At 45.3% G+C, this 12,070-nt stretch overlaps 6 protein-coding genes across 6 annotated transcripts; 3 read left to right on the top strand and 3 right to left on the bottom strand.

Moving 5' to 3' along the window:
• Nucleotides 1–153: 153 nt before the first annotated feature.
• On the top strand, nucleotides 154–793 carry SETTUDRAFT_169488 (uncharacterized protein; the record flags this gene model as incomplete). The annotated part of the gene is made up of 1 exon (XM_008028282.1): nucleotides 154–793. A coding segment is annotated over exon 1 (198 nt), but the record flags the coding sequence as incomplete, so codon positions are not given.
• Nucleotides 794–2,577: 1,784 nt separating this feature from the next.
• Nucleotides 2,578–3,399, top strand: SETTUDRAFT_169489 (uncharacterized protein). Its single transcript, XM_008028283.1, has one exon. It carries the CDS (start codon nucleotides 2,630–2,632, stop codon nucleotides 3,281–3,283), a length of 654 nt encoding a protein of 217 aa, XP_008026474.1. The 5' UTR covers nucleotides 2,578–2,629; the 3' UTR covers nucleotides 3,284–3,399.
• Nucleotides 3,400–3,929: 530 nt separating this feature from the next.
• SETTUDRAFT_58061 (uncharacterized protein) lies at nucleotides 3,930–4,175 on the bottom strand (the record flags this gene model as incomplete). Its single annotated transcript, XM_008028237.1, has 1 exon — nucleotides 3,930–4,175. A coding segment is annotated over one exon (246 nt), but the record flags the coding sequence as incomplete, so codon positions are not given.
• A 1,732-nt stretch (nucleotides 4,176–5,907) lies between these two features.
• On the bottom strand, nucleotides 5,908–6,929 carry SETTUDRAFT_169490 (uncharacterized protein). Its single transcript, XM_008028284.1, has one exon. It carries the CDS (start codon nucleotides 6,917–6,919, stop codon nucleotides 6,164–6,166), a length of 756 nt encoding a protein of 251 aa, XP_008026475.1. The 5' UTR covers nucleotides 6,920–6,929; the 3' UTR covers nucleotides 5,908–6,163.
• A 454-nt stretch (nucleotides 6,930–7,383) lies between these two features.
• On the top strand, nucleotides 7,384–8,497 carry SETTUDRAFT_184884 (uncharacterized protein). The gene has a single exon (XM_008028285.1). The coding sequence runs from the start codon at nucleotides 7,784–7,786 to the stop codon at nucleotides 8,390–8,392; it is 609 nt and encodes a 202-aa protein (XP_008026476.1). The 5' UTR covers nucleotides 7,384–7,783; the 3' UTR covers nucleotides 8,393–8,497.
• A 1,055-nt stretch (nucleotides 8,498–9,552) lies between these two features.
• On the bottom strand, nucleotides 9,553–11,698 carry SETTUDRAFT_151680 (uncharacterized protein). Its single transcript, XM_008028286.1, has 2 exons — nucleotides 11,535–11,698; nucleotides 9,553–11,465 (listed from the first exon to the last, which is right to left on the bottom strand). The coding sequence occupies exons 1-2, from the start codon at nucleotides 11,682–11,684 to the stop codon at nucleotides 9,741–9,743; spliced, it is 1,875 nt and encodes a 624-aa protein (XP_008026477.1). The 5' UTR covers nucleotides 11,685–11,698; the 3' UTR covers nucleotides 9,553–9,740.
• Between the last annotated feature and the right edge of the window lie 372 nt (nucleotides 11,699–12,070).

Below are 12,070 nucleotides of genomic sequence, written 5' to 3' on the forward strand. Positions count from 1 at the left end.
AGAGGTGGCGGAGCAGCTTGGGCGCGACCCATCCACCATCCGGGCACTGCACCAGAAGTTCAACCAAACCGGCACCATGGATACCAGGCCTCGCTCTGGGCGACCACCAATACTTTCAGATCATCAGAAGAAGATAGTATATTGGGCTGCATGCGCAATGCCTAAAAGTCTATACGAAGACCTCGTTAAAGTAGCAAGCTTTGTGAAAGAAGATGGGACGATTTCGAAGCCTCCCAGCCTCCGTACACTCAGCCGGGTACTCCGCAGTCGCGGTTTAGTCAATTACCGCTGCAAACTTCGCCCAAATTCGACTGCTACCCATGCCCAAAACTCCTCGCCTTCGCCCGCGAATACCGTAACTTCCCTTGGCAGCGCCGCATAGTCAAGTTCTCTGATGAGTGCCTGGTTTAGAAAGGTGCTGACTCCACAACTGAGTGATGCTTTCGGCATCCCCATGGAAAATGGAAGCATAAGATGTTGACAGAGGCCCTGGCCAGCTACAGCTCGCGGCAGATGGTGTGGGGGGCTATATGGCTGGATGAAAGTGGGTGTGCACGACGCAGCCCACTAGTGATCATGGAAAGAGATATGGATGCCGCCCGCTGCGGATACAGCGCCCAAAGTTACATCTCAACTCTCCAGCGAGGTCTTTTACCTAATTGGCGGCGCACACAGCTGTTCATGCATGATAACGTGCGGATACACACTGCTGGCGCGGTTAGAGATTTCCTGGATGAGCACCACATTAGAACGCTAGACTGGCCCGCTTATTCTCCAGATCTCAACCCTATTGAGTACCTCTGGTGGACTCTTAAAAAACGCATGCACCAATTCTATCCCCAGTATAACAATCATAGCGTGGCCCAAGAACAATGGGATGGTTTTTGTAAGGCCTTACAAGAGTGCTGGCGTGGCATACCAGCGAGTATCATTAAGGCGCTAATTAACTCTATGCCGCGCCGCCTCGCCGCCTGCAGAAAAGCTCGCGGATACCAAACCAAACACTAGTATAGAGCAATCAAAAACATTCAACAGATCTCAAAAATATGCTGTTTCGGTGGAGAAATGGGTGGTTGAAGCATGCAGCATTGATTTTGGTGATGGCTGATCATCGGGCCGAAAAGGAAAACTTTTGTCCTAGTACTGTACTTAAGTTATAGAGTAAGCTATATATAGCCTTAGCTTGTAAGCATAATCTTGGAAAATAAGCATAGGCAAGGTATCGTCACATTACTTATTCCGTATTAAACCAAATAGTAGTAAGATAACTAGTTAATAGCAAAACGTCTCAGCAGAAAGATTAGAGTAGAGAATATCAAAACATGCTTTGTAAAGACTTTTAACTCGCACTCTATTGAATTCAACTATGACATAGTTACTACGCTCGGTAACAAAGTATAATAGTTAAAAGAGCTCTAAGAAAAAATCTTAGATACAGCTTTCACTGGAATCTACTAAGCAAAACACGATGTCTAGCCAGCGACGTGCTGCAGCCATCTACATCACCTCCCAATAATCACGTCATTACTATCTTATTAGAGTGTACCCACAAAACAACTAGTAATCTAATATAATCTAGCTTACACTTGCATGGAGGAACGTGTTTTGTCTGATATATACTTAGCCTTGAGAAGTTGAATTCTCTCTCTAACCGGAGCGATGTTATAAACAAGTGAACTACTGATATGGAGTTAAGGCTCCTGCAAGCACTCTTTTGTGAACTCTAATTGTGGGTTATCTCAAATTGCTTACATTTCTTATGTATCCTAGCACGTAGTAAGTGGTCTAGGGTAGCATGCCTTGCTTTTTGATAAATTCGCGGTGATGCTGACGAAAGCTTTGATTATGCGGCTGTCAGCAGCTTACACTCACTAGTGCACTAGTCTTATAGTATTCCGCTAGTGTGAAATTCCATAAGCCTAAATTCTACGGGCATGAAACTTCTAGATACTGTAATCCTATACTAGAGTTACCGCTGGCGGGAATGGCTGCGCAATGTTGCTATATTAAAATCTAGTTAGACTTATCTACTATCCCGTAAGCTGTGCGTACCTGTATGAACAATCCTAGTGGGTTGCCCAAGGGCAGATATCATGACTCTCCTATCTAATTGTTGTTATTGCTAAATCTAGAATGGGCCCTGTATACTCTATTCGCATACAGTCAGAGACCGCGGTACTGATCCTAAGCTAACCTACTCCAACATCTAGTTAACTAGTTGGCGCATTATTGCTGCACAGAATCGGATAATTGAGTATTCCCATTGTTGTAGAGGTGACGATGTCCCAATATACGGGGAAAGGTTAGACTAAGCTGATGCGACGACTTGCTGTAAACATCTTTCTAGCATATTAATTATATTGCTTACAGCGCCTAGCAATGTGCTTACGCTGACACAAGGCGATAGAACTTATCACCACTGTACTAGATCACTCCTCCACCAAGGGGAGTTCTTTTATTAAGCTGACCGTGACGGCTTCCAGGAGCCTGCCTTTAAAATCTTTGCTAGAAATAGAAATTCGTCCTATAGCCATTCCTTCTAACCAAAACACACTCTTTTCTCTAGAAACCCCTTGCAGTCGAGCGACGCTGGCGCTCTGCATACGATCGTTAGCTTTATTTCTTCACCATGAGACATTGTATACCCACCCTTGTGCTTGGCATCTTTGCACTTTGCGCCGTCTCCATTCCTCAGTCTGGACATGACAGCCAATCCATAATCCTATCTCATGAGGCCCTCGTTAAGATAGCAAAGGAAACCGACTCTTGCAAAGGCGCGAAATTCCCCGAAGAATGTGCAGATGCCACACGAGCAGCAAAAGCTATCAACACGGCCTTTGAAAGATATGGGATCTCCTCACTCGGCGAAAAAGCTGCCCTAGTGGCCTACATGCTTTTCGAGTCAGGTAACTTCAAGTACAACAGAAACCACTATCCAGGAATTCCAGGTCAGGGCACTAGAATGATGGCGATGCCATCTTTCGTCAAGTCCTATGCGGAAAGCGTCGCTGGCGCCGACGCTGTCGCAAAGGCCGAAGCCGCTGGAGGCGACGCGGGTTTGGATGCGGTACTTGATCTGGCTAATTGCAACGACGAAAAAAGTTTTGGAAGTGCAGCATGGTTTCTTAGCACGCAGTGCACCGCTTCTGTTCGATCTGGGCTGACTACAAGAGGGATGGACGGATGGCATGATTTTTTAACAGCATGCGTGGGCACCACTGTAACAACAGAACGTGACGAGGGATGGCTAGCTACAATGCAGGTCATGGCTAGCGAGAAATGAAGAAGAAACCTAGAAAGATTCCATAGTAATGTGCATTCCTTCGTACCAGAACAACCGGTGTAATTAGTAGAATATTATTTCTTAAGCAAGTAGATAGGAGGCGGGATAATACATACAAACATGTTCGAAGTCTATTATTATTCTTAATTGCATATATTCTAGTTACACATAACTGATGCTTAAATAGAAAATTACGTAGTGGTGTGGCTATATATCGTTATTGCGCCGGCGGCGACGTTTTGTGCCTAAACTAGCACCTTAGCCTACGTAACTATGTTAATCTAAATTCTACTTTTAGGGGCACTGCACAAGGCTCTAAGTTAGGTAACGCAACTAAATACCTTTGCAATGGAACAACCGCCGTAACAGACGAAATTACAGGCACTTTGACTTTGCAGTAACATTATAGCCTACAACCATCGTGAAAACTATGTTGGCCTACCTAGGTATATACTAGCATTGATTCTGAGTCAATGTATGCCTATCAATATAGAAATTGCAATCGTGTAATTAATATCCCTCCCTGTTAACAGGAAATCCCGCTGCACAGGAAAGATTTGGTATTTAGGTCTTTACTGTTCTAACCCTATAGTATATATATGTATCGCTAAAGACACATTCTTCTTTAGATAATTTATATAAGAAAGGCAACTGCATCGGTTGTGTCTGCGAACATAGAGACAGGGGCGCGAGACATGCCTTCCCCAAGCACTTGAAAGTGAACACCGCCACAGCGATAGAGAGCCTTCCTTCCACGTGAGCAACTAACTACTAGTGGGGACTCAACAGTTGCTAAAGGGGCGTAGAATTCATCGTTGGTGTCTTTAGAGCCTTGAATTCGCAGAGGACCTGCTAGACCCACAGGAACTTTCGTGTAGCCGACGAAATTTTCGATACGAGCTTTATTTTGTGGACCTTTGAGATGTTGGATGCGGGAAATGCGGTTGAGAACTGGATAAAGATTCTTTGTACGCTGCGTTTCGGCTTGCGTATCAACGGAAGTCATGATAACAGAAAGAGCAGTATGATTAGGTTGTAAGCATGAATAGCTGGAGGACTAGCTTTTGCAAATGACTTAAGGATATATATAAGAAATCTAACAATGCTGTAATCGCACATACTTTGTAACGTACCGCAAAATCCCTCCTGTAGTTGAGCTAGACCTAGTCACTTTGTGTAAGTGGAGGACTTGGGACGGTTATTCATTACTGGAGGCTTCACTCATTAGCACACACGAACACTCTGCATTGGTTCTTGTGAGAAGACATGGCTAGGTTCTCCGAGTGCTTGGCATTTGTTATAGCGCTTCGCATATGACTAATTGTTCTAATACAACTACTTATGTATAGTTAGCTATTGTGTTTCTATTAGAACTGGAAGGGAAATGCGAGTAGCTGTCTTTCTTATTTCAATGACCTAAGCGCAACGAATGATTTCTTAAATCGTGACTATATATAGAGTGTAAGTAGATGGGATCATCTTGTATGATTGTAGATCAATGGAAATACTCGGGTGGGTCTCACCTTGTCCGTGTCTTAGAAGATGTTGTCACGCAACATAGATTATCATTTGTGATAATACATCTAACTACCAATACTACTAGCTCCTCCCACTCATCAAGTTCACAAATGATTTTAAAAGACAGACACACATACGCGAATACCTACCTTGGCACTTAGCGGGCGGAGTCTTGACATTTCTGGATGCCAAGTACACCGAACAATCTCGTTTTGAGGTACTCCCGTTAAGGAGTTGCGCGAAGACCATTACTTGGTCATATGATCTTGCACCAACGCAACTTGTTCCACAACGCAGTAGATTAAACAACATAAGATACATTAAGGTGACGTTGCCTGCTGTTGTTTAATTCTGTACCACATTTATAGTCCTATGAAACACGAGGTACTTTAGTCGTCTGTACCAAAACAGGCAGTGCATCTAGGACCTTTTACCTTGCAGCCTTTGCAATGATTACTCAAGAAAAATTTCCTCATGAATGCTTGTTCGAGGGAGTTCATTCCATCATGCAAGGATACTGCACATTGCAAATCATAAAGCATTCGCGCCGCTACCATATGAATCCTTTCATGTGAGAGCACTGATATCGTAGCTATGTCATCTACCTGCTTTCTGTTACGAATCTGACAGATATAAACCACAACAGCTAAGGCTACGTCCGCCAAGTGCCGAGCAATGGATCTGCGTACACCAATTTATTCTACCAATTTGTGATCCTCGTGGCTGGTAGGGTTTCATCAACTTTGTACATTTGTTCTAAGTAGTACTACTCTTCTTTTCGCGTTCAAAAAAAACATCATACAGCAACTGGTAGCTAGTTAGTGAGTTCTTATGATCCATTGTTTTCAACTAGGATGCCAAGACAACAGTAGCTTTGACTTGGCAGCCCGGTCGAAAAATATGCCGTTGACAGCACCCGTTTTTTGTTTGCTAAGGCCAAAACCTAGCTTCTACAAACCCAGTTTTTTGTTTTATTCATTCAAAACGAATAGAACATGGAATTCAAATTCATGTCCTAGTTCATTCAGCTAGCAGTGTCAGTAGGTCATCGAGGATACAGAGCATCACGTCATGTTTGTAGTATACAACTAATCAGTTTCTTTTTCCGAAGTATTCTGCAACATCCCTACTCCAAGAAGTGTCTCTGATACTTCCTCTTCCTTGCACTCCTTTCAAACATTCCTCAGGCCATTCCGTTTACACTCTTGATACTACTGACAACCCTGCTCCCATGTCTCCATTTTTGGCCCTAACTCCTGTATCTTTATCGCATTTTGATACCGTCCTTCTGCCTTTGACATCTCTAACCATGGTTGCTTGTCACCTCACAATTTCATCTTACTATTGCTAGTACTCCTCAATTTATGCTTTCCTAATGCATTCCTGAATTGCAGTTGCATAGACCTTTCTTGCAGCTTCTTCGAGCAGAGCGTAGCGTGATTCTCCACTGACAGCCAAATGCCAGTCTTTAGAAATGTCATAATCCCCTCCAAATTTATGGCGAGCAACCTGGTCGAAGTGATTTTTAAGGACATTGCCGACAGTGCATATTCCTCCTTTTTCTTCAGGATCAACAAACCCTCGTTCTCTTGCTTCTTTCACGTATTCCATTTGAACGGTAACGCCTCTTGATACGCTGCACCTTGTTTTTCCGATAGTTGCATTATGGATAATTATACTGCCAAAATCAACAGCACTGCTGTCGCCATCTGACAGCCGAATATAGTTCTCGATCACTCCAATTTCGACCCTTCCAATGCTGTTTTCTCCTAGAAAATCTGGGTTGCATTCCAAAAAAGCGAACGCCCCCTTGAGGCGCTTTATCACACAATCTTCAAACTTCTCATCGTACGGCTGCTCGATACCAGTATCAACTTTGAGCTGACGAGTGATCAGTGTCGCTCCTTGAAGATCCTGTTCAATGATGTTTTCCAGCACTTTCGTCTTGAACTGATTTTCCGTTGGTACCAGTAGAAGGACGTTAGATCCGAAAGCCTGATTGAATGGGGAGCTGAACGAAAGTAAATCGTCAATAGCGGGTGTAGTGGTATCTGGTGGAACCAATTTCTGCATGAGCAAATGTTTTCCATCGCGTTCTAAGACGATTTGATTTGACATGGTAGTGGGTGTGATGATATCTCTGGAAGAGAGAGCACATGGTTATATATCATAGGACTATTGCCTGAGGTCACGATGGAGGCGGCGTGGAAAGGCGCACGGCAAGGCGCACGGCAAGGCGCACGATAAGGCGCACGGCAAGGCGCACGGCAAGGCGTACGGCACGGCGTACGGCACGGCACATCATTGGCCCACGACTGTTGCTTCACCGCAATAGCTCAGTGAGGGACTGTGCGAGTTGGCGCAAGACATGCATCTGCCTTGCGATAGGCACCTACGCAGTAAGACTTCAGAATTCGCTTAATACACTGCTAATACCTAGCCATCGAACTACCTCAACAAATTGTAAACGGGTATAAATGCGGTCGGCATCCTTATACTCAGGTCACAGTCCAATTACCTTAATTCCAATCCTACATTTCTCTATTTATTTTCCAGACTATTTTTCAAAGATAGTCTCTACGATGTCTGATCCATACACCCCTTTTTGGTATTTAAAACACAATCCATCCGAAACTGAGGAGCCTACCTCTACCTCTGTAGCCCCTACAACCATATACACACCAAGCGCGACAGATACACATACTATGATGAATGACGACGGTTGCACCATCGACGCAACTGAGCTGTCAACTACGGTAGAGCCTCAAGTTCTGCTGTTTGAGATTCAAAGGGCTGCCGAAGACGTGTCACAGCTCGTTGGGCGATTCGGCTACAAGATGGCCGAAACGCTTATGTGTCACGATATCAAGAAGGCGCTCTTCGAACATTCCAACTTCAAACAGCTCCGGTTACCGAGCATGATCCACAGTGACAGCTTCACCTGTGTGAGCGAAAAGATCCACCAGAAGCCGATTCATCTCGATGTCGAGGCACCACTACCTGTGGTGGTTATGGGATCCGCTATTGGAGTTCCTAAAGCCGTCACGGAGCAAAGACTGCAAGCTTAACTTCACACCGACTCGTAAAAACAACGATGCCTTGTCTTATAATATCACCATCCGGCTCTGGACGAATACAAAGGGTCCAAACATCGAGCTAACTGCGACATATGGGGGTCAATTCAATGAGCGGCGTATCTTCAATGCGCCCATATCGACATTCTCATTCCCAAAGAAAGGATTCAGGAGCATAATTACCCCTGTCTTAGCGGTTGATCGAACTCAATACGAAGATGAAGGCTGCTATGAGGACATGTGGGAATATCTTATGCCTCGCCGAGACAGCGTCTGGTGCCGCGCTATGCGAATACATCAGGACGACGAAGAGAAGGTGATCAGAGCTTTCGCAGGATCTTGCAGGGCCAGCGATGATAGATTTTCTATCTTAGATGCCCAGGAACTACAGTGCCAGAATCTAGTGCGGCGTTTCCCATCTGGGGCTAGAGGCTTTTGCGCCCAGAACGGGCTTGTTGGAAAGACGGGTGGACCGTACAGTAAAAGACTGTACTTTGCTCCTGATATCAAGGACTGAGATGCTACTGAAGACGGCGTTGCTTAAAGCGTGGCGCTAATTACTACGTTTTTGGATTGGAGAGTTACTAATCAGTGTATTGCATTGTAGAAGTTGAATGTCGCGTACTAGTGTTCTTGCCTCTAGTCTTAGCGAGCATATGTTGATAAATATGCGTTGACGAGGACAAATAACAATCTTTTCGTGATTTGTCCTGCCGAGAAATTGTTGGTTTCAGGTTGTATGAAGATACATGTCTCGGCAAGAGCGTGATTGAAAAACCTTTTTTTGTATTCGTGAGAGAATCACCACTGGCACTAAAGTGTGCACATGTCCAGTGAGGCTGCGCGGCACGGAACCGGCACAATCGGGTGGGGGAATACACCTGCTCCCCCGCATCCTCATTTGTGATTGTCACTTTCCAGTCACTCGAAACAAAGCCTCAGACGATACTAATAATTTTATGACCATGTACGACGCTGGATTGGTGAAAAAGACGGGTTGTAAGTGTAGAGCGCCACCATGATCGTGACAACACTGTAGCTGTGTAAAAGCAAACCTTGTATCGCTTGTTTCAACCTCCTTGCCCTTTCCATTGATATTCTTTTCAAAATTTCTTTGTCGGCTAGCACATTCCGCTCGGACAGCTTGATATACAGCAGCCCTTATCAGCACAACTATTACGTGCAGCTATTTCGCTTGACACCGACAACAGTTGACATCTCTCGCCGGCAGGTAGATACTACATTATCTTTGTTCATTGTTTGTCCATAGTCTTTACCATCGACCGACAAACATTTCACAACATAAGGATTTCCATCGAAAAACATTAGAATTCCAGGATATATTGCAGTGATTACGAAGTAGCCTTAGGAATGGGAGTTCTGACTAGCAAGTAAATTGAAGCTATACATGACTACATGTAGTTACATTCAGCCATTCCTTGTTACATTAACATCAATATAATCCAAATATTAATAAAACAACGAAACGAACTCCCCACCTAACAGCATAATTATACATCCTAAAACGTGTATCAAAAGAAACCAGAAAAAAGCCTCAACTCATTCTTAGCTGGCAATAGCTGCATCTAACTGTACACGTTGTTGCGGCTATAAGAGGCGTAGGAAAGCCATTATCTTTTGTCTATGCGCTAGCAGAATGCTATCGAGAAAACAACACTTGATCATTGCCCCTAATAACAAAGCTGTAGCCTACATTCCTGGCCTGCATGTGTGTACCCACGTGCCTCGTAGCACATTTGAGCAGTCAAACGCCATTTTACATGTCAGCAGTTATAATAGGCGCACCGTATGAGTCTCAACATCCATCTAACCTTCCACCCCTCTGGTTTACAGCCTCAAGTCTTTCAGCACGCCCCAGTGCGGCACAGCTTTCCAATTCCTGGCTGCCACTTCCACACAAGTCTGGATTCTTCCTCAATCTTTCTACCACTACTTTTCATTGGTGCTGGGCCACCAGCTACTGATGCTATGCTATCCTTACTCTCTATGGAGCGACCAAAGTCTACGACAACAATGGTGCCCAGCGTCGTCTCGTCACTTGGGCTATATGCACGTCTTGCTTCCACCATTAGGACGAGGCGTCGCTCGTCGAGCACACCCATGACACTTCTTGTGTAAAAATTATCGCTGGCAGGTAACACTGGGTTAAGTATGTCGTGTAAACGTCTTGAACATGGGCAACAGGATGCCGGAGGCGGCCACATGCGAATAGGCGAATGCTGATACCGTGTCCCGCTGTCTACAAAGTTTGATTTCGTCTGAGCAACGACAGCCTTTCCTTTGAGATTTGCCGGAGTCTCACTGCGACCTATCTCACGTCGTGATCCTACTCGGAGCCTAAGACACGGCGGCCTCGAAGTATCGTTGCAGCACCGCTCGTCCTCGACGACATCCAAAAAAGTCATACATCCGTAGTTGTACGCCCTAAACTTTGTCTTCGTAAGCACGAATGAGCGCGGTGAAGGGTTGTCGCTGGAAAATTCTGGATGTTGGCTCCAGCTATAGAGATCCGGCGTAGGTTTCCAGTGGGGTTTGTTGGACGAGTCCATCACAGGGAGGTATATATCATCTTCGGGCAGCAACAACTCATCAGCCAAGTCGTTCTCTTCGTTGCCAAATTCCAGCCTGGTGACGTAAAACGTACGCGATTGGCGAGACGATGCTTCAACCCATTCTCGTCGCGACTCAACAATCACCGTCTCACTTGTACGCTCATCCACTTGCAGCGTAAGATCGGTCCACGAGTCGTGAATTGGTCCTTGTTTGTGCTGACGACGGTACAGCCGCTCGTTCGTTTCAAGACTAGATGGAAACGCCGAATTGACTGGGAAACGAGCAACGTGGTAAAAAGATGTATAGTCAATCTCTTCTACTTCAGACGTGCTTTGGTTAGACACGGCGTAAAAGTAGTCGTTGTGTATCTCGAAGGCGACTGTGGAGCCGATATCCGTTCCGTGGAAATTATCAAGAAGCAGCTTTCTTGCACCATCTGGTATTTCGCTCTTGTCGTTCAAACTCTTGCCTTCAATCTCCCACTTGTGGTGGCCGTCGGTTCCTCGTCCTGTATATGTCCCATAATACAGATAGTCGGCCGTATTTCTGACAAACAGCTTGGAACTAGAAGCTAGCTGCACTACCCTGACCACTCTTTCATTACTAGGACATTCAACCCGCGTATTGAGAGCGAAAATGTAACCCCCATTCGAAACGCTCTTCTCTGGAAAAACGTAAACAGAGAGTATCCCGTCAGCATAGTTGAGCAGACCCAGATACAAATCCTCTGACGACGCGAAAGAAGGTCCCAGGAGTTGTCTTACGAAATTGCCGAGACCGAGACAAAAATCACACGACTGCGAACTTAAGTCCGAAACGTGCACTATATGCCCTTTGAGCGCGCATAGAATCCCCTGTCGATAAACGAACGCATTTCCAGTGCCCCAAACACGTGCTTCAAAAGGCTGTGCTCTAGACAAAGCATTTCTTCTGTCGTAAATTGCCTCCAGCGCCTGTCTATACGTAATTTTTTCTTCTCTTGCTAATTTCGCTTCTTCTGTATAGGCATACTCCATCTGTCAGCACCAGTCAGCACATCCTGTAAGCAGCAATCGCCTCATCCTTTCCCTATCGCCAATGCTTACTTGGACTACGCTTCTGCAGACTGTCCGTTCGTTCAGGAGTACCCGCAACTGTTTACATGTTGCGCCCAGATGCACAATGTCTTCGAGGCTTAGATAGGCAGCAATACAGAACAGAATGTCAAAGGGGACTTTGAGTAATGGGAACTCCATAGATTGTACGTTCGTGGGTTGTAGAGATGGCAAGGCGGTCTAGAGAATAAAAAGAAAAAAGGTAGACAGTATGTTCATGATGTTATTGTGAAAAGCAAGGAAAACACATGGAGGAATCTCAATTGTTGTGTGTTCCACGGCAGACCAAGGGCCGCGTTAAAATGCCGCCGCGAGCAGAGCCGCATCCTGCCATGGCATATCAAATGTACCTCACGGCTACGTCTCATCACGCGCTATCCAAGCAGGCACGTGTACAGTGTAACTAGCTGTCCACTGTGACCCATGATGCCTGCACTGCTTGCCTACGTATGTACGCCAATTAGCAGTCAACACCACCGATGAAATGTGAATGCAATGCGTTTGAGAGCCAGGACCCGCAGCTACGG

This window comes from Exserohilum turcica (assembly GCF_000359705.1).
Source record: "Exserohilum turcica Et28A unplaced genomic scaffold SETTUscaffold_23, whole genome shotgun sequence".
NCBI lineage: Eukaryota > Fungi > Ascomycota > Dothideomycetes > Pleosporales > Pleosporaceae > Exserohilum > Exserohilum turcicum.

Coding starts and splice junctions, on each gene's coding strand:
- SETTUDRAFT_169489 (XM_008028283.1), top strand. CDS start 2,630: ATGAGACATTGTATACCCACCCTTGTGCTTGGCATCTTTGCACTTTGC.
- SETTUDRAFT_169490 (XM_008028284.1), bottom strand. CDS start 6,919: ATGTCAAATCAAATCGTCTTAGAACGCGATGGAAAACATTTGCTCATG.
- SETTUDRAFT_184884 (XM_008028285.1), top strand. CDS start 7,784: ATGTCGAGGCACCACTACCTGTGGTGGTTATGGGATCCGCTATTGGAG.
- SETTUDRAFT_151680 (XM_008028286.1), bottom strand. CDS start 11,684: ATGGAGTTCCCATTACTCAAAGTCCCCTTTGACATTCTGTTCTGTATT. Junction 11,466..11,534: donor TCTGCAGAAGCGTAGTCCAA/GTAAGCATTGGC, acceptor TGGTGCTGACAG/ATGGAGTATGCCTATACAGA.